The following is a 20,065-nucleotide window of genomic DNA, read 5'->3' as shown; positions in this document are numbered from 1 at the left end:
GTGCCGGCGCTACGGGCCGGCACCCCGGCCTCGGCGGGGCACAGAGGGATTGTGGCTCAGCGGGCCAGGCTGAGGCAGGTTCGGTTTCCGCACGTGGCACAGCACCGTCCTGACGCGCCTTGTTTTCCATGCATGATACAGCGCACACAGGGGTTGTAGTTACCGGTGATGGCGAGCCTCGCCTTTTGCAGCAGCGTGATGGGGAGGGATGGGGCACCTCCGTGACAGACGGCTTCCGGTGACGCAGTAGAGGACCATGACAGGGCTTGCTTTGTATTAGGGAACAGTGTGGGTGAGCAGCTCGCCCAGGGTTTGCCATCTGGGGATTAGGTAATGAGGGAGAAGGGTAGGTAAGAGCTTAAGGAGCTGTGCCAGGGCCTCCTTTCCCCGCGAGATGTCATGAGGGGGAGGCATGTGGATTAGAAGACGCGCGGCATGATGTGGGGGCTGGGCCGCTGAGATAAGGCCGTCCTAGGCCTGCCTTTGTTGACACTGTGTAGGGAGGAGAGAGTTACAGTGACGTGGCTGTTCAAGAGCTCCATCTCTCCGTATGGCCTGGAACAAAGGGACCAGGCAGCAGGTCATAGCAAAAGGGCCAGATGGGGACTTGGAAACAAGCTTCCTTACTCTGTCCTTTCTATAGCATGACTTATGTAGATTTTAATGGGTCATTTTGGCATGCTACCACTGCCACCGTGTTCACTGCAAGGAAGAAAGCACCAGGATGATAGCCTGAAGGATCTTTACAGAGTATAGGGGAAAGATCAGCAGAATATACATGAATAATACATCTATCTATGTGACAGGAAGCTACTGAAAGAGCGCTTTACAGCTTCACTTTAATTCTGTTCACTATGTTCCTTCCCTGAGCTTTCTTCTAACTTCCCAACTATCCAAGTAGGTCTATTACTACTTAATCAATTTGCAGAAGCTTTTTTCTGTCTTTCTTTTACTTATCTCTGAGCTTCCAGAGGATTTTAAAAGTAACCATACAAGCAAACAGTGACAAGGCTGTCTGCTCAAGAGTCTCTAGGCTCAGAAATTGGAGTGTTCAGTGAGAATTGTGAGATTTTTCTGAGATCATGTTAGCCTTGCAGCATCTGCCTTCAGATACCTGAAGACCTTGGGATAGTGGCAGTCATGCTTGGTTTTGGCTAGAGAAGGCTGTTTCTGGAGTCTTGCTTTTTTTTTTTTTTTTTTTAATATTTTGCTCTGTATAGTTGCATCATTTGTAAGAGGAAACTTGTCTGTATATAGACAGAGCTAAACAGCTTTAGTGCTTTGAAATGTTGCTACAGTGCTTGCCTTGTAAGGTGCATGCATTTTAGTCTGAGTACTATGTTACCTCTGTCTTTTCTCACTCAGCGATCAAGTGTCGTGGATCTCTGGTTGCCCGCTCTTAGGTCAACTGACCTGCAGTCTTTTCTGAAACTTGCTTTTATTACAGAGGACTTGTCTATGGAGGTGGTGAGGCAATGCCATCCATGAGCCCTATGCCAGGGTTTTAGTCTGGCTTTGCTGCTGAAGTTGATACCAAATTGAAGTTTTATTTTATTGGAACTGTAAAAATCAATTTGATTTAAGAAACCAAATGTCATCCTGTCGTAGTTTGAAAAGCTACGAAGGAGAAATAGACCATGCTATTCGTGCTCTTTTTCTTACTGTTTGGGTATGCTATGGTCACCCAACACCCTGGGCACATTTAAGTGCTGTACTACTTCTGCTAGGTGCAGACTTCTTTTCCTTTGTGTCTGAGTTGGTGTGGGAAAGATTAGTTCAGGGCGTGATATCTGCAGGTGGTCTCCTTCCTTCTGCACTGGATGGTCTGTTTCAGTTCCCTGAATTGGGCCACCAGAACGTAGGAGGTTGGTAGTTAATCTTGGCTGAGCTCAGTATGGTTCCTGTCCATGAGCTAAGTTGGGTGTTTGTGATATTCCAACACTAACAGTGGCACCCTCTGTTTCTGAGGAATCTGCACAATTTGCCAGCTGGCTATGGAAGGGAGGCTTTGGGGTAGATGACGTCTTGCTTGGGCCCGGTCACATGCATCTGTCCCATTGTTGAGGCCAGCAGTTTGGGGAGCTGTTGGGCTGTTTGTCAAGGGAGAACAATGCCCTGTCTGTAGAGGATGGTGTTACTGTAAATAACGTTAGAATATCATGAAAAATCCCTTTCAGGTCAACTTCTCCCCCACAAGTTTTCTGGCTGGGTTACTCTCAACTTCTCCCACCCCCACATGCCCAGCTGAATGGATAATGTATTTGCCTGATTTGGGTAACAGTATCCAATATTGAAGGAAGCAGATAGCAGAGCTTTTACTGTCTGAGATCCTGTTTATGAGCAGGCTATTGCTAGAGCTGTAAAGGATAAAAATGGATCAAGCTGCACAATATCCTCTAGCTGAAGCTTAGCTCTGGTCTCTAGAAATCTCTAGGGGATAGTGCTCAAAATAATAGGGATGTTTTAAAGGCTTGTCTACTGTGTTCTTGTCGCTGTTTCTTGAGACTGAGAATCCAGTGTGCGCACTATGCAGTATCAGCCTGGAAATATATTTATATGTGTGTGTGTGTATGTATGTATATATATATATATATATATATAAAAGCAGACTGACATCTTGGTGAATCAGGATCGCACTATTGAATAGTGTGCACCGTATGGTCACCAAAACATATACTTTTATGTCATGTCTGTGTGGTCAGATACAGATGGTTCTGCGCTCCAGTTGGGCCTACTTGCTTGAGCTTCCAATGGTTCAGTGGCTTGTCTCTGGCCGGCAAGGGAAATGGCAGCACAACTGTCTGTACCTGATTGCATAGCCGTGCTTTCATCTACTTGATGCTTGACTTCAGGTAGAGCTCTGATTGGGAACTGCAGTACTAGACAACAAGGAGCACTGCTCTGGTCATCAGATGCTGACAGATTCCAGATGGTTCAGGGGAAGCTACAAGAAATTCCATAATAGACAATTATGGCATAATCCGTATGTAGAGGAAGTTTCTTCCTAATCTCTTGCCAGCGATGGTTTATACCCTAAGGCATCAGGGTTTATATCCCTTATTATTTTTCCTGCCTAATGTGGAAACTCTCATTATCTATGTAAAGGTTTGAATCTATTCTGAATCGTAGCATACTGTTGGCCTCAGTGGTATCCTGTGGCAGGGAGTTAATTAGGTGCTGTAATAAGAAAACAAGATGAGTATTTCCTTTGAACATTTCAAGCGCTTAGCTGTTCTATATGCTTTTTGTACAGGAAAGCAAGATTGTAGATGGCATGTGTGCTTTTTTTCTTGTAAGATGGAGTAAGGGAGAATGTCTGACTTATCTTCTCTGTATCACATTTTTTTGTGTGTACTTCTCTCTTCTCTTCTTTTAAAATTATCCCCACACTTTTCAGTCTCTTCCTCTGTAAGATTTTCAAAGACCTCTAGTAACTATAGTACTCAGGCTTTTCAACTGTATCTGTTAAAGGAAACTGGGAAACATTCCAGGGGAATGCGTACTGTTGATTTACATGCAGTATTATAAAGCTTTCAGTTTTTTCACTCCTGCTCACTGGTCAGCGTATTTCAGCTGGACACACCTTTTAATTCAGTTGGGCACAGTGATTCTTAAGTCTCTGTCCTGAAATGTGTATCTGCTTTTACTCTTTGTTGATGCAGTTTGTAGACTTTCTACAGTTTTTGCCTATTCTTAGTAATTCCATAGAGTTAGCTCAAAGCAGTCATTATTCTGTGTAGTCTGAATTGTCTTCTGAAGTGATGACTTTTATGGATCTTGGCACCCAAACCTTGTATAATTCAGGGCTACACTGATGGTTCATTTCTAGGGGAACAGATGTGCCCTTCTCTATTTCTTCTGCTAGGGAACGAGTCTTTTTTTGTCCCGTAAGGCTTCTCTATATTTCTGTTGCTATGGGAATTTATGAATTTTGCTTGCAAAAAGAAGCTGCAGAGGCAATGAATAAGAATTTGGTACAGCTAGAGATCCTAAATATAGTGTGTATTCAGAAGTTGTAGGGGGAGGAGGGACTTTTTATTTATTTATTTATTATGAATGTGAGTAAGTACCTGAGAGGCACTCTTTTCCAGCTGCTGGGGTGGGGGTGAGTGGGGGGAGGAACTGAAATGGTTGAGAGGAAGGAGAGAAACTGTTGAAAGCAAAATGCAGTAAATCCAAAGCGAAGGCTAGGAGAAATTTTCCATCTTAGTTTAAGAAGCATAAGCACATGGCAGTGAAGCATTGTGTTCTTCATCCATATTGCATTTCTCTTACAGATAACTGACTCAGCTGGACACATACTATATGCGAAGGAGGATGCCACTAAGGGCAAGTTTGCCTTCACCACAGAAGACTATGATATGTTTGAGGCCTGCTTTGAGAGCAAACTTCCTGTGGGTAAGTGAAGCGAAGCCTCCACTGTCTGCCTCTAGCTTTTGATGAAGCTCATATATATAGTGGATGCATGCATTAGGGCTATGGGTGAAGCAGTCCCTGAGTGTGGTTTGCTGAACACTTTAGGACTTTTAAAGCAGATCTGCAGGAGGTTGTGGGTAGGCATCAGTGGTACAGAATATCTGCTGTCTGTGTTGCATTTGGAAATAAGTAATCTTCTGTGGCTGTTCTATAGAGCACTCAGGTTTCCTCTGCAAGAGGCATTAGAAAGGGGAATCTTGTGTATTCTTCCTGCAGAGGTCACTGCAGATCTAATGAACTGGCAGGGAAGAAACCAGACCTGTTTTGCTCTTTTCTTGCTTCTCCTCATCTTGCAGTTGAGCCAGGAAAGAGTAGAATGCCATCATTTCCAGGATCCTGTCTTCCTCCCCAGTTGTCCATCTCTGTGGACAATTCTGTGTTAGGTTGAAAACCATTTTCTGTCGTGTGTGTGTAGAAGATCGTGGCCTTGGGTTGCACCCACAACTGCTCTCTAAGCGATGGACAAAGGGAAGGGGAAATGAACAGGACATCAGTCTTGCATTTGTGCTGCAAGGATGGTTGCCTAACAAGCGCTGAGGCTCGTTTCCTGTGAGTGTGACGCATGTGCTGCTTTGAGTGGCTAGGCTCAACTTCAGGATAAATGTGCTGAAAAACAGCAAATGTGGGCTTTCTGTCTTGTTTGCTGTGGTGTGAGGAGATGCAAGTTTGTAGGTGCTCACATCTCTTCACAGTCATTGTCGGAGTTCTGTTCTTTGGGCCCAGTTCTCCCATGTTTTATCCTAAAAAATAGGAAGGTGCTTCACAGAGCAGCCACTGCAGCATTCCCCGTATCTGTTGAAAGGCAGTATCTGTTTTGCTGTTCTGCCCCACATTTAAGATGCAAGTAGTTTGCCAGTGAAAGAGGACTTTCCAGAAGCAGAAGGCAATCTTCTGCATTGGGATTGGGAAGGATCTGGCTTATAACACCTCTTCTGCAGTATTTTACAGATAAGAGAGAGACTCCAAATGCTCAGGGTTTTGCTTTTACTTCACTCCAGAGGTAGTGCCTTCAAATACTCCATAACATTGAGACATGCAGACAGCAGTGACTCATCTGGGAGAGTCACTCGTGCCATTTACTGTCCAACACCTGGGTATTTGGGAGGTCTCCAGACAGTCCCACATACCCTTTCATAGCTTCCATGTGATCACACACTGAAATGGGAAGATTGAAGGCTTCTTTCTTTAGTTGTGTCTAGACTCTGTTTTCAGTGCTTGCGACAAGAGGTCTCTTGCCTAGCCTCAGCCCCTTATAGCTCTTTCGATGGTATCAAATGCTTGTTCCATGTCTCCCTTCTATTGTTGTGAGTTTCTTTTAAAGCTTTTGGTACAGATGAGGGTAAAATATTTCCAAGTGCAGCTTCTGTCAGGTGACCAGTGGGGGAAAATCTAGAGCCAAATCTAGAGCTGCCCAACCGAGCAGCTGTATCTTCCTCTGGAGACTTTCTCTTTGGTGGCATCCAAGCTGCCAGTTTCTTCTTGGACCCAAGGGCCCTAAATTCCTTGCCAACAATGTATACTGCGCACTAGGTGTCTCCTGACTTCCCATGCTTGTGCCAGAATTCAAGGAAGTATTAAGGTGAGGGAGGTGGCCCTGTGAAACTGAGTTATGTATAGGACTTGGTTAAGGTATTGGGGAAGAAGAAGAAACCATGTCACAAGGAAGTGCCTGCTTTGGCTCTTCTATAATGTCAGCACTGGGGGGAACTGGCCAGGCTCTGATTTCTCCCCATGTTTCTCTTTAACAGGTTTTCTTTTTCACAGTTTCCTCAAGTAAGCAGTCAGGGCTGCTAGTGCTGCAGCCAAGGAGGATGTTGGTAGAGTAATGGGAGAGGACGACTGTTGGTAGAGGAAGCCAAGAGCCGTTAGGCCAAGGAGAGTCTGAGCAACTGGGATTTCTTAATTTATAACCACAGAAATGAGGAAGAGGAAGTGAGGAGATCCTGTGTTGAAGGTCCAGCTTGTCATAGTAGAGAAGCCTCATAGGGCACTTCTTGTTGCTGCGGGTGTTTGTGTGTCAGGCTTTTTTCCCTTCCCCAGTTCTCCATTCCTGTGGATGGAAGGGGCCTGTCTTACTGACCAGTACTGTGTTCCCAGAAGCACTTATTCTAGCATCAGATGTTAATTTTTGAGAAGAAAAGCATGGACTGCATTACATGCTCCCCTCTTGCTGTATGCTAATCTTTACCTGTTTTCTCCCTTATAGTGATGGCAGTTCTGTACGGTCATATTAGAATTGTTGCTAGGACAGTTATGGAGAACTGGTTTTGCTTTCCACTCTACCAATAAAAATAAAGGATCTGAATTTACTGGAGGGACTGGAGCGTCACTTTGCTGCCTGTACTTCTTTGAGGCAGCCTTTAATTCTTCTCTTCACCAAACTTACTTAAGAGTTCAATGATTTATGTATTCTGGAATTTCTTTGGAAAATTTCTTGACATCCAATTTAACCATCCTGTTTTCCCATTGACTTAGCAAATTAGGAGCTCTCTTAACCTCCCAGGAAACAGCTTTGTGCTTACATGAGATGACCTCATGAAGACCCTGACCTCCCAGGGGATGCAGGTATTAGCAGGACAGTTTAGTTCAAGATCTCTGGGACTTCTTGTTTTTTGTCTTGCAGTTGATCTCCTCTGCTCTGGCGAGCACTGGCTACAGGAGGAGCAGGGAGTTACTGAGGGTCTGGTGACCTGGAGAGAAGCTGCCTAGTACCTCAGCCTCAGTAAACTTATGGAAGAGCAACTTCAGTTTTTGCAGGGTAGTCCCTGACAATGTTAACCTCTTGCAGAATGTCTGCTCTCCATCCCTTTGCACTCAGCAGCTCTTTCATTTGTCTGCTTTCTTACTGCCTCTTGGCAGCTCTCCCTTCCAGACCAATTAATCCTTCCAGTTCTATTCTCCTGTTCACTGGCCTTTTCATCTTTCTCACCTCTTCCTGGAAGTCCCAGAGCTCCACCCAAGCTACTGTAATTTAAACAACATAAAAAGCACTCACTGAAGTGTGTGCTTTGAATTTTCTTGTGCAGCTACTTTTGGCCATCCTATCTGTCAGTCTCCCTGCATACTGATATATGACATAAGTGGTCAAAACCTGTGGCTGGAGAATGGAGCACTGGATTGTTGTAAAGAAAAAAATGTCTGTTAAAGAACAGTGCTGGGTTTTGAGTTTGTTTTTACAATAACCAATCTTTTTTAAGCAAACTGAAAGTTTCGATCCTAATCCTAATTGATCCATTAGGCTCTTACATAGCTCAGTTTGAATTCTGAGCCACTGTATCCCGTAGGAAACTAACGAAACAGTTTGTAGTTAATACAGACCGTGGTGCCAGTAGGTTATTCCATGTCCTGATAGCAGTACAAACTGGAGGCGATTCTGCTCAGGTGGTGGAGGAGCTTTTTAGTGGATAGAGAGAGAACTTGAGGCTGCCGTCTTAAAGATCTGGAACATGTTCCTAGCTCCGTCTGAAGTGTCCCTGTCTAACCTGTGTATTGAATTTGTGGACTGAGGGAATGTCCACCTGGCAACCTCCTAAGGCAAAGTGTGAGTCTTGGATATGCTCCTGGATAAAGACTCTGAAGTTCACTGTATAAGTGAATTTACACCTTGTGTTTTCTTGGCAGCCAGCTGAGGACAACTATGTATATGATCCAAAGTGCTGGGGTTTGGGAATGTATTATGAACAAACATATCCTTGGTGGGTGGTGTAGTGGAATAGGATATTCAGTACAGCTGAAGTACTACATTTTTTTAGGGTATCTTATGTGCTTATCCTCTTTTTTTATTTTTTCTTTCTTTTTTTTTTTTCTTGTGAGCTTTCCCAGATATGATAGCTTGTAGCAGTTAAAAGAGGCTGTTAGCTGTACAGTTCTCTAGGGTGGAGGCTCCAGCCTTAAAACATATCTATTGTGCTATTGACTGCAACTTTACTGTACTCGCTGTGGCTGCAGATGGCAGTTCTCTGAGGCAGCATTGTGTTTTCCTGGCTTAGGAAGCCTCCTGTCATCTTCGGGTTCACATTAGCAGTGTGGGTCCCAGACATCTGATCTGTTCTTTCCCTGAAAAGATACTTTGAAGTTTTTGTCTTCCCTCCTAAGACTCTGCAGCATGCTAGGACCAGTAGTCCCTATATGCTGTAACCTTGAATTAGAGGAATTTTCCTTCTGCTCCTTTATACGTAAAATCATTTACAGCCCTAGTGATCTTGATGAGTTGTTCTTGCGCTTCCTGCTAGGAGGAACGTGGCCTCCCCAGTTGAATATTTGTCCCTCTGCTGATTTGTCTCTAGCCAGGCTGTCTCATAGCAGCTGGTATTCATCTTCTAATCCTCTGCAGTTTTTACAGTGATTTGCATCCTACACACACTTAGCATTCTTAGTTACAGCTTGTTCTCATTATCTTTGGGAGGCTTTCCTTCAGCCAGGATTTATTCTGAAGTCTCTGTATTTTTAGGCTGGACTGTGCTGCCTCCGCAGTTAGCTGCAGACTGGAGGGGAGGGATGTTGTGAGTCCTTCCTCAGTGGTGGGGAGAACTGGTGATTTCCTGGCAGGCTGAATGTTTCGCACAATGAATCCTTTCATTATGCTTCCAGGAACAGGGAGGATGCCGGACCAGCTCGTGATTCTGGATATGAAGCACGGAGTTGAAGCAAAGAACTATGAGGAGGTATGTCCCTTGGCTGCTTGCACTTTAGACTCCCCTTTCCCAGCGCTCACGTGATGCCATTTGTAGATGGGGCTCATGATGGGAAGCTGTTTTCCCAGCGGTGATGAAAGCCTGTCTGTAACCTACAGTTCCATTGAAGCTTTGTGTGTTGTGGTGTGTGGGGGCAAACATCAGCTAAAATCCACTAAAATCCATTCTGTGATCTGGGAACTGGGGCCTAATGTGTGAATTTCTTTGCCAGGACAGTGTGACCCAGCATAGGTATTAGAGGCAACAAGAGGTTGAGGTGTATAGTTTCCCCTGACTCAGCAGCAGAGGGCATTTTAGGTTAGTATCAGATCATCCTAAAGGTGAAGCTGCATTTCTACTGCTGTTACCTTCATGACTGTGAGAGGTACTGGTCTCACAGCCAAGAAATGGTGCTTGTATATTTCTAGGAACCGACAGTGTATCAGTATAAAGGTATTTGGCAGAGTAGGTGGTGTGAAATGGGTATCTGGTTTGAAGGAGTGACGCTGGGAATGGGCATGAAACCTAAACGTTTCCGTTTTAGAATTTAGTTTTCTTAGACCCAAAAGCCAGCTGTGTGGAATAGCAGTTGTTTTGTGGTTGGGACAGTCTCTGGCTGGTTTGTAGGCTGAATTTTGATGACTGCTACCATGCTTTTGGCTTGCTAGGATTTAAGGTTGATTGGTCCCCAGTAGATCCAGTGCCTGAGAAAATGAAAGTTGTTAGTGGTGAAAGGTTCTTGCAAATGATTGCTATGTCCACTGAACAAAACAGCATGGGACATGCCTTATGGAGGAGAGTGAGTAGCAGAGGCAGCGTATGGTGGCAGCTAGGAAGACTAATATATTTCTGAGCTGGGCCTGCTGGAGTTTCATATTCTTTTGAGCCTTTGGGCTAGCACATCCCGCAAGGAGAGTAACAAACTGCTTGGGGTCAGAGAAGAGCAAAGCAATAATTGGGCCAGCAGGCCAGCTGTCTGGCTAAACCAACTATTGAAGGATTACAGGATGTTGAAACCTTATGGGATGTCCCTGAGAGTGTAACTGAATTATGGCGACTGCATGTACAGAATTTCTTTAAAGACAACCCTGAGAAATATGCTTGAGTTATATTATTGTAATGCCACCTATAAGTACTGTTCCCATGTAGAAAGGTTCCTTTATGCTGGTATATCTGCATCCTTACTGATTGAACTAACATAACTGTCTTGGATTAAAAGTAAGAATACATCACACTCCTCTCCAGTGTAGTTAGATCAATGCAAAAGGTCTGTGGACAGACTTGGGTAAAGAAGAACGTTAGATCAGCAGTCCTACCCTGCTATCAAATCCAGATCTTGACAGGGGTAGGAAGCAAACTTGACTTCTTGGGACCTCTCAGAGTGACAGATGATGTCCAGCCTTGTCAAGCAGCATGTCTGCAAAGTACTCAAACTGGTTTACTGTTTGTACTGCTGCTACTGATGTTGTTTAGCCACGCTGCTTTGCAGTGTGTTCCCCCCCCCGTCTCCAAGTTGCTATAGTGTTTGTGTTTTTTTGACATGACAGGTAAGGCCTCAGAGGAGAGGACTGTTGTCCAGGATTCTCTCCTCGAATTGCTGCATTTTTGAGCCTTTTGCTTGTGATGTTAATCTGCTGTAAGGCACCTTTGTCCTCTCCTCCTCCCAATTCTTCTTGTTGAGCTGTTGCAAGGAGAGCTGATGCAGGGGTTTGAACCAGGGTCCATGCTTGTGCGTGGATATGTACAGTGAGAGTAGGGGTGATGTCTGAGTCTGGCTGCATCAGCTTGCTTTGCTCCAAGAATGTCTGGATCTATGCAACTAAGATGGTGAGCTAGGTTAGAGAAATCTTAGCTGTCCTTCTGTATGGCTTTGTCAGTCGTCTTTGTTCCCTGGGGGAGGGAAGCAAAACTTTCCCATTTGGCAGATAGAAATGGAGGTAGGGAAAGGTGAAAAGACTTTTCAAAGGACACCAGGAGGACTAGGTGATCTAGAAAGGAGCCTAGATCTCCAAATCCTTGCCAAATTCTGCCACAATGTGTGTGTCTGTGCTGGGAAGGGAGTTAGGCTTTGGCCCATCTGTGAGTGGCCCCTGAGAAGCTCAGTGGAGTTGTTCTCTTGGTTGTTCTGGTGGTCAAAACGTTCTCATGCCTTCCAGGCTGTTGGTGTTTCCATTGCTCACCATCACAGATGCTTGGTGGGCTTTTTACAAAATCCCTTGCAGCAACTGTGCGTGTTGCTAATGGGAGGTTGGATTCACTAGGGTCGAGAGGAGTTTAAGGATAGACGTCTGAAAGTCCATGCAGGGCTGAGAGTAGCCTCACCTATTGACAGCAGCTAAAGGGATGCAAGATGGAATAGACAAGCCTAGGTTTTTCCCTGTGAAGCCTTTCTGTGAATGTGCAAAAGTGCCCTCCAGGAAGGTATTGGAGCCTGTCAACTCAGGGTTGTTTTGTCAGTAGAGATGCCTGAAACATTGTGCGTGCTACAGACTGCTGCTGTAGCTGTGTCAGCATAGCACAGGCTGTAGGCATGATTATGCTAGTGCCAGTTTTTCAGCAAAGCTGTTCCTGCAGAGGTGCGTCCAGATCACAGGGTTTTGTCAGTGCAGTGTGTCAGCTAAAAAGTGGGAGGGTGTTTTAATCTCCTCTTTCCTACCCCCCCTCATGCTCTTTCCAAACTGACTCTGCTTTGCTGGCAGAATTGTAGTATAGAGCTTGAGGGCCAACTGCTTACCAGAACATACATGTCACGCAGGAGACCCTTCAGTGAAATGGCTGATTAAATAATGTTTTCCTGGTTGTAAGTGTCTCTTCGGATCTGCTCTGCCTGGGCAGCTGTATCTAGAAATGGCATTTCTGGGATGCCTGCTCCCTGAGCGCCCTCTATTGCCTTGCATGACTGGCGCTTTGAGCTGTGAGAGACTTGGTCCTGGAGTTTATTTCTAAGTAATTCTGTGTCACTGTGAGAAGGGTGCTCTGCAACCAGTCTGTGAGCTGAAGGTGTGCCATGTGTTTCCTGTAGTGATTCCCAGGTGATATGGTATTTGTCCTCCACTGCATTACCTCAGGACATGGAGTCTGGCCTTCATGCTGGGGGTTCTCAGTCGTAGTAATGACAAATTCTATGCAAGAAACAGAGTTATTCAAAATCTGCAATGTAGCAGTGGCAGGAATTGCAGTTAGCTTCCTTTGTGTAATGTCTTTATGTCACACATTTGACATGCTGTTTAGTCAGGCCAGGGAACTTTTGTGACTCCACATGTTTACATTTTCAACTTTAAATAGTTGTTGCAATGGAATGTGCTTTCTAATTGAATTTCCTGTAGATTTTTCTTTTACATATAAATTTGTGGCTTACAGGAATGTGGGTTGCATGATATGCACAAAAATGATGTCCTGTAAGATCCAGTTTTATGAAGCTAGCTGTATTTTTTTTTTTAATTGGCTCAGATGGAGCCCATTCCTTACGTATTCCAGCAGCATCATCTGGTGGCTTGAGGCAGATAGAGCACTTTGTAGCTGCATGGTCCCTACCAAGAGCATTGTGCTCTTATGTAGGTAATAAAACCACTGCTATTAGGAATCAGTGTGTTCTGACTTTCTGGGACATATATCAATATTTAGCAAAGTGAGTCTCAGTGCTACTATCCAGTGTGCATATAGAACAGTACTGTATGCATATAGAAGTTAGTCACCTGTACCTTGGTCTGTGGCTTCTCTTCACTGGAGGTTTAGCCATGTGGTAAGCTTTTCATACCCAGTCCTTGGAAGCCAACTGTGATTAAACTAACATTCAGCAGAATAAGAAGGGAATGTGTTTGTGTGCATGCTTTGCCCCTCCTTCAAGCAGGAGGGGTAAATCCACGTTTCTGAGAACAGGTGGGAGAACTGATAGTGTTTTATGCTATGGTAGTTTCTGGCTTGTAGAGGTATTTCCCTAGGGGAAGAATGCCCCAGATCTGAAGTATGTGAGAAGGAATGGTTCAAACTGGCAGCAAAAGCCCATGTGGGAGCTCTTGTTTTTGCCTTTGTGATTCTCCTGTTTTCTAGATTGCTAAAGTGGAGAAGCTGAAGCCTCTGGAAGTAGAATTGAGGCGCCTAGAAGATCTTTCCGAGTCCATCGTTAATGACTTTGCCTATATGAAGAAACGAGAAGAGGAGATGAGGGACACTAATGGTAAGAGTTTGTGTATTCCTTGGGAGGACCGGAGCTCTAAGACACTTGGTCTTGCTGAATGTGTTATTAGGACAGAATCTGGAGATGAGGCAATTACAGTGGTCTCTGCCTGTTCTGTTCCTAGTTAGAGAAACCCTCTGAAACTTCTCTCCTTCTGAAGCAGTCACTCAGTCTTGTGTGTCCTCTCTCTAGAAATCAGTTCTTTCTCTCTCTATCCTAACATAAATTATTCTGTACTGTTTCATGCTGCCAGTTAATCAGTTTCATCTTGTCCCCTCTCATTAGATGGCCTTCCTTTATTCTCATGTACTGCTAGTGCTTGAGTGCCCTCACCTTCATGCTGTTTGATATCTTGACTTTAAAGTTTTGTAGGGATGGGGAGAAAATATCCTGGGGACTTTGCCCTCCTGAGGAGCATTCTGTGATGTTGGACTCATGTGCAATGGTTTGTTGTCTGTTTCAGAGTCAACAAACACCCGGGTTCTGTACTTCAGCATTTTCTCCATGTGCTGTCTCATCGGACTGGCCACCTGGCAGGTCTTCTACCTGCGTCGCTTCTTCAAGGCCAAGAAACTGATTGAGTAAAGGAGCAAGACCTCCTCCCCCTCCTTTCAGACCCAGCTGGACACTGCTGGGACCCAGCCATGGCCCTCTGGAGCCATCTCATGGATGATACCCACTGATTGGAGCTTTCCTGCAGGAACTTGGCCCCTAAAGGGGGAGGGGAGCATAGACATTGGAGGCAATTGGGGACTTCTGAAATCCTATTGGATGTTGAGGGTGGGGGAGGTTGTGATGGGTTTGGGGGTTCCTGGGGCAGCGATTAAATAAAAATGATGTTTCCATGACAGCTGCAGCAAGCTTTTGCGCTGTCTGTTCTCCGTTTATAATCCTGGCTTGGTGATGTTTCCCATCTGTCTGTGACTGTAGTGTTACTCTGAGCCACTTGATCCTGCTGAGCTCATTAGGTGTGATGCAGCTAGCACCAGGGCAGAGCGAGGGATTCCCTGTTCTGACCAGCTGGGATCTAAGCCTCAAGCAGACAGAGGTCAGTGCAAAGCAATAGGATTCATCATTCCAGCAGGACCTGAGGATAGAGGGAGGTCCAAGGGTTGGTACCTGTCGCGGACCTCAGTGTTTCTCCCTGTGGGAGCTGAAATCTTTGTGCTGATGGGTCCAGGCACTTGAGCGTATGGTGGTTCAGCCTGGAGGAAGGGGGGAGCCTTGGAAGGAGAGCTTGCTAACATATTTGAGCCTGGAGAGGAGAAGCCTGTCCTGCTCAGATAAGCTGTCCAGCCTTGATCCCAGCCTTGCTCCATGTGTTTTTCTTGGATTAGCCTCTCCTGTTCTGAAATGATGGGGCAGTTTCCCTGAAAGCCATGGTCAGTGACAACCTTTTGCAGTGCAGACAGGAGGCATCAGTCAGATATAGTCACGGTGCAAATAGGAGCAGGTTGTGCTAGGAAACTTTGTTCTGTGTTGAGCAGGAGACTTTTCTCACCTAACACCGTAGAGTTTATTCAGCAGACAACTGGCTGCATCTCCCTCTTTTGAGACCTCAAAGCAAGGAATGCTTTTGCTTTGTGGAGCATGAAGGCCTGTACACTGCTTTGAGATCTGTGGGTGCAAGAGGTGCTTTGCAGGTTAGCAGAGGACTTGTTGGAAGTATCTGGATGAACTAGAAAGCAGTACACAGTAGGAGCAGTCTAATGCTGCATCTGTGGGGTATCTGAGCTGTGCCATCAGCAGAACTGTTTTTCTCCTATGCGGTATTGCAGAAAGCAAGTGGACTCTCATAGGTTCTTAGCCGTCCAGATGGCATTATGTCAAATAATCCAAGCTGGGAAAAAAACAAGCAGGTTAATTTCCTGGACTTACATGCTGCAGTTTTTAGGCAGTGATTAAAATTCTTTCACCTTTTCTGCATTCCTTCAGAGCAAATGCAGCACAGCATCGTGGACTCGTGTCTAGACCATTCTGGCTAGGGAAAGGGTTGTCACGGCCCTGGACCCAGCCTACCATTTTGAAAAAAGCATGCGTTTATAATTTCTAACTTGAATTTGATCTATTGTCAGGAGGGGAATGGTTGTTCAGGGTGAGGCAATGGGAAAGAGGGTGAAAAGATGACCTACTGTCATCTAATACATTAGGACTTTGCACCTCCTTTTCCATTGCCCAGATCCTGGAGTTGTTAGTTCCACTGGAAAGTGCTTATATTACTTTTAATTTGTTTCCTTTTTAATAAAGCCATATGAAGAACCCAAGTCCGCTCCCCTCCCCCTGCATCCACTTTATCCTTGTAAATTTTTGAGAGCTGTTATGGTGCAGAACAGCAGTTATGCCACAGGACTGAATTACAGAAGTCACTTGAAGTTAAGTTTTAGGTCCTGCAGTTTGTAGCAGATCTGTTAAGGTTTTTGCTTTATATATATATATATATATATATATATAATATATATATATATTTATATTTTTATATATATAAATTGAAAAGACAATACAAGGAGGAGGCTTTCCCTGTCTTGTCTGTTTTGATATCCTCTCCCCGACCTTATCAGAGTACAAAACAAATCTTTCTCCTAAAAATGGTGGTGAGGCTTTCAGTTCCTCAGGTGACTATTGCAGTATCATCATTGCGATGTTGCTTTTTGACCTTCACTGTGCTGGTATGGTTACCAGGGAACAGATGTGGGGGACTAGTATGGATTTATCTGTAATGACTGGTTGGGGGATTTTGTCAATTTTCTCAAATAAAATTTCTCTGGGGAAAAATAACCTACCTCAGTTGTCTGTGCGAGTCTTGTCCTCTTTGTGTGCATTCCTGCTGACTGCTGTTCCCTGCAAGCTGACCTGTCATAGGAAACAGCAAACACGCAGACCCCCAGGACTTTGTGTTTCTATACCAAAAGCTGTTTTCTAAAGAATCTGAGAATTCTGGAGTCTGGAAAGGACTATATATACTGGGTCCTGTCTGAGGAATAGGATCAACACAGCAAATGCCAGTCATTCAGAAAGAGTTGTCTCTAATGAAGGTGTTTGTTTTGTTTGCTTTTTTCCCCCCTCTTCCTAATTATCTCTCTCTACGTGGAGAGATTTTGAGAATGCCAGTTTGGTTTATGCTTGGCTTAGTGAAATAGGGCTGATGTTCTAGAGTACAAGATTCAGTTTTTCACTGTCAGCTCCCAAATAAAATTCAGTTCATTAAGAGAAATTTAATTACTTTCAGTTTTGTGCTTCAGAGGAAATCTTAAATTGTTGCAAAGATGAGTTAGTCCTATGTGAGCAACAGATGTTCACTGAAGAGAGTGATGAGGTATTTACCTAACTGCTGTCAGATATCCTCTATTGGGCCTCATGCAGTGACCAAGTGAGATATGTCACATAGTAGGGCTGAGGCTACTTAAATGCTGCGTAACTGGTTAGTAGTATCAGGGAGAATTTCAAGAAGGGAAATTCCCAGACCTCTGGATAAGGATTAGCCTCTACAAGTTCTTGCTTGGATGAATATTTGAGTATGTGAAATCATACAGCTGTTCTCATGTGGTAGGTTGGAGGTGTGTCTGAGCTGTTTCAAAGTACTGTGGATGCAGAACTGGTATGTTCATTCCATTTTACTTCTGGGAAATGGGCTAAAGTTGAGCTGTTACAGATACTTGGGTCTGAGCCCATCTTTGTGTGTGACAAATGCATCACTGGTAAATCTATAATTGCCTGTAGCAAACTGCATCAGACGTTTCCAGCCTCTTCCTCCCACTTCTCAACATGACTAACAGTTTAATTATCACACTACTTACACAGTGTGTGAACATTCCTAAGTAAGGTATATCTTCATGTATTCCCCCTCCTGCTATGTCAACGTAAATTGTTTTCTTTGTAAAAAGTACCCAGAGCAGCTGCTCTGTGAGTGCACACTTCAGGGGATGAATATTTTACACTCTGCTCACTTCTCACGAGTCAGGTATGTGAGAAATAACCCAAGTGTACAACACCTGTGTTGTCTCATAACCAAGAGATCAGCATGTTTAACTACTGGGCAGCCTCTGAAGGACTTTTGACTCAAACTAGTCTCGCAACTGGTTGGCGAGATCATTAGGGGATTCCAGCCTGTACAGTTCATGGGGTCCTACAAGAGGCATTTTGGGAAACTAGTGTGGTCTCTTAACTGTTGCAAATTCATGGAATGAATTTCTGTCTCTCTCATCTCTTTAGTTGTGTCCTTCAACTATATTTGTCTTTGAGGCCCAAGATGTCCTTGCCTTTAATGAACAGTCTCTGTGGGAAATGAACTTCCCTTTAGTTGAAGGTTGCTCTGTGGAAAGGAGAGAGCAGAAACCTGAAACTGATGCATCTTTCACAGGAGAAAGAAGTTGAGCTTGGTGGCTTGTGAAGACTGTAGCTGTTCAGGCTGGGTTGTGTTGTCTGCTGCCCTTCCCCAACCTTAAAAAATGTTGTCAGGCCCCCTGCATGTTCTGATGTTTCTACCCCCAAACAACCACTGGTGTTTGTGGGGTGACTCTGGAAGACCTATCTTTCTTTGAGGAAGGTGGAAAGAGCAGAGGATTTGGAAAGGCTCTGCCTGTTGGTATTTCTTGGACCTTTCCATAAATCTGAAACAGGTGAGCCCAAGTATTTCCTGCAACACTAAAATATAGTACAAGCTTACACAGAAAACTCTGGCGGGTTGTTCAGCAATGTTTTAAAGAAGTCTGTTTTACTTCATGCAGAAATGAGCTAGGGGTTACCTTGTTTCAGCTGCAGCTAAAGTAACTTCTTAAACTTTCTGCAAAATAGCAGTAAGTGATACTCCTTATGTTGCAAGTGATCCCTATGGTTTATCACCTTAAACTAAATGCAGTAGCTTACACTTACCTATTTCAGACTTGCTGGAATAGCCTGCCAGAGGACCTGTGATTTCTAGGTACCTGCCCCAGCAGTCTCAGCTGTGAGACTCATTTGTATAGCTAATGTTTGGAGAGAGCAGCTACTTCCTTGAGGGCCCTTTTGATTTGTTTTATTTCAGTTTCTGCAATAAAATGTAGATGTTAAATAACTTCCTTTTGGAGCCTGTTACTCAAAAAAAGCAGTTACAGAACAGTTCTCACATAGCTCAGTCTTGCTTCTTTTATGGTTTCCTCTGTCACTAATTTCCTTTCATAGATAATATTCTTGAGGTACCTTTTCCTTGAGCTTTTAAATCATACAGTTACATTGTGTGATCTTTACAAAGGCTGTTTGAGGAGAGTGGCCCTATTGAGTTGAGTTTTAATGAGATGAACTGTCCTCTTGGCTCTCTGGGGCAGAGTATTCTTGCAGGTGCTGCCCAGACAAGGCAGGCAGAGGGAAACGTGCTTGTGTTTTGCAGCTATATCACGTTGCAACTCCAGCTGGATTTGCTGCAGAGCTTCATCCTCTAGGATTTTTTTCACCCATTTCCGCTGCTCAGTCTTTTCTTTCCCCTGAATATACTTTCCATGCAGGTAATCTTCTCCCAGGTGTATGACACTTGCTATACGTATGTAACATGAGCCTCATTGTGTTGTCATCTTAATTATAATTAACCATGCGGATGCCTTTTCACTTCTCATCGTGGGCTGCTCTTTCCTTAAGTTAGTAAGGACTTCACTGTTTTAGTTCAAATGACAGTGTTCCTACCCTAGGCTGAATTCATCTTTCAGTAATGATTTTGCAAGAGGCAGAATGGCATATTATCAAATCCAAATACTCTAATCTAAATTGTGGTCTCTTTAAATGTTTCAGTGAAAAATGCAATATAAAGTTGGGTATGTATTCTTCATTCATATTCCAATAAACCTTAGTGGCCAGTGTATGTCTTGCTATGCTCTGCTTTTAAAATGCAGTAAAGGCAAAATTGTGGGGTGGCTAAACCTGATTGTAGGTACTATTGTGATCATCAGCTTATGAAAGGCCAGAATGAAACTGCAGGTAATAATGGATAAGATAAGTCTACTTTTTAAATATGGAACATGAATATTGATTTTTTTCAAGTAGTCTTCTACTTTTTTGCAATTGTTCCAGATTCTTTAATCTTATTTCCATGAGATTGATTTTTTTTTTTTTTTTTTTTTTTTTTTGGCCAGATTACATTTTGCTAGGTATTTCCCTTACAGGGGAGGGAGAGGCAGTGAATAATATTTAGCAGAACATATCTGAGCTTTTTAATGCATTCTTTTAAGCTCCTTTATTTTAAACCTGAGGTGCCATCTTTGCTGCTTGGAAGGACATCATCTTTGTATGGAAAGAGGTATAACCCACAGCTAATAAACTTTGATAGGTAAATTATTCACTTTTGAAATAGGTATTTATAATGGAAATGCTGAACAGCTCTTTAAACCTAACCACGTTACAAGGAACCCCAGTCATGTCACAATCTATGAGCAATAGAGAATCTTCTCAAGGTAGTGAGATAAAGCTAACCAGGCTTTGTTCTACTTGTTTTTAGGGATCTATACTTCAGCTCCTGAAGTCTAATATGAGCATAGGATCATGTATCCTGAAGTGTACATTCTCTATCATTAAACTGTGTTTTCTGGTCTGTGGCTGTCTGTGACTGTTGAACTTTGAAAACTAGATAATGAAAAGATAATAATGTACATTATCTATGGAAAAAATAAATCATTTACCTAAGATTAAGGTTGCTAATACTCCCTTATGACAGAGAAGTTATTGCAGCTTCAGATCTAAAATGCTATTTATGAAGCTTTCAGTTTATTTTATCTTG

The 20,065-nt window shown here is 43.8% G+C and overlaps 1 protein-coding gene across 1 annotated transcript; it reads left to right on the top strand.

Moving 5' to 3' along the window:
- Positions 1-535: 535 nt before the first annotated feature.
- Positions 536-16,116, top strand: TMED10 (transmembrane p24 trafficking protein 10). Its single transcript, XM_026054847.1, has 5 exons — positions 536-580; positions 4,278-4,398; positions 9,067-9,140; positions 13,200-13,326; positions 13,790-16,116. Exons 1-5 carry the CDS (start codon positions 551-553, stop codon positions 13,909-13,911), a joined length of 474 nt encoding a protein of 157 aa, XP_025910632.1. The 5' UTR covers positions 536-550; the 3' UTR covers positions 13,912-16,116.
- The last annotated feature ends 3,949 nt before the right edge of the window (positions 16,117-20,065 follow it).

Source organism: Apteryx rowi, unplaced genomic scaffold (genome assembly GCF_003343035.1).
Source record: "Apteryx rowi isolate R43461 unplaced genomic scaffold, aptRow1 scaffold_971, whole genome shotgun sequence".
NCBI lineage: Eukaryota > Metazoa > Chordata > Aves > Apterygiformes > Apterygidae > Apteryx > Apteryx rowi.
This window is presented reverse-complemented; position numbering and strand designations above follow the sequence as displayed.

Excerpts from the sequence above, each read along its gene's own strand:
- TMED10 (XM_026054847.1), top strand. The coding sequence starts at position 551 with ATGGCCTGGAACAAAGGGACCAGGCAGCAG. Across the intron at positions 581-4,277 it reads ACAAAGGGACCAGGCAGCAG|ATAACTGACTCAGCTGGACA; the intron begins GTCATAGCAAAA and ends TTTCTCTTACAG. Across the intron at positions 4,399-9,066 it reads TGAGAGCAAACTTCCTGTGG|GAACAGGGAGGATGCCGGAC; the intron begins GTAAGTGAAGCG and ends TTATGCTTCCAG.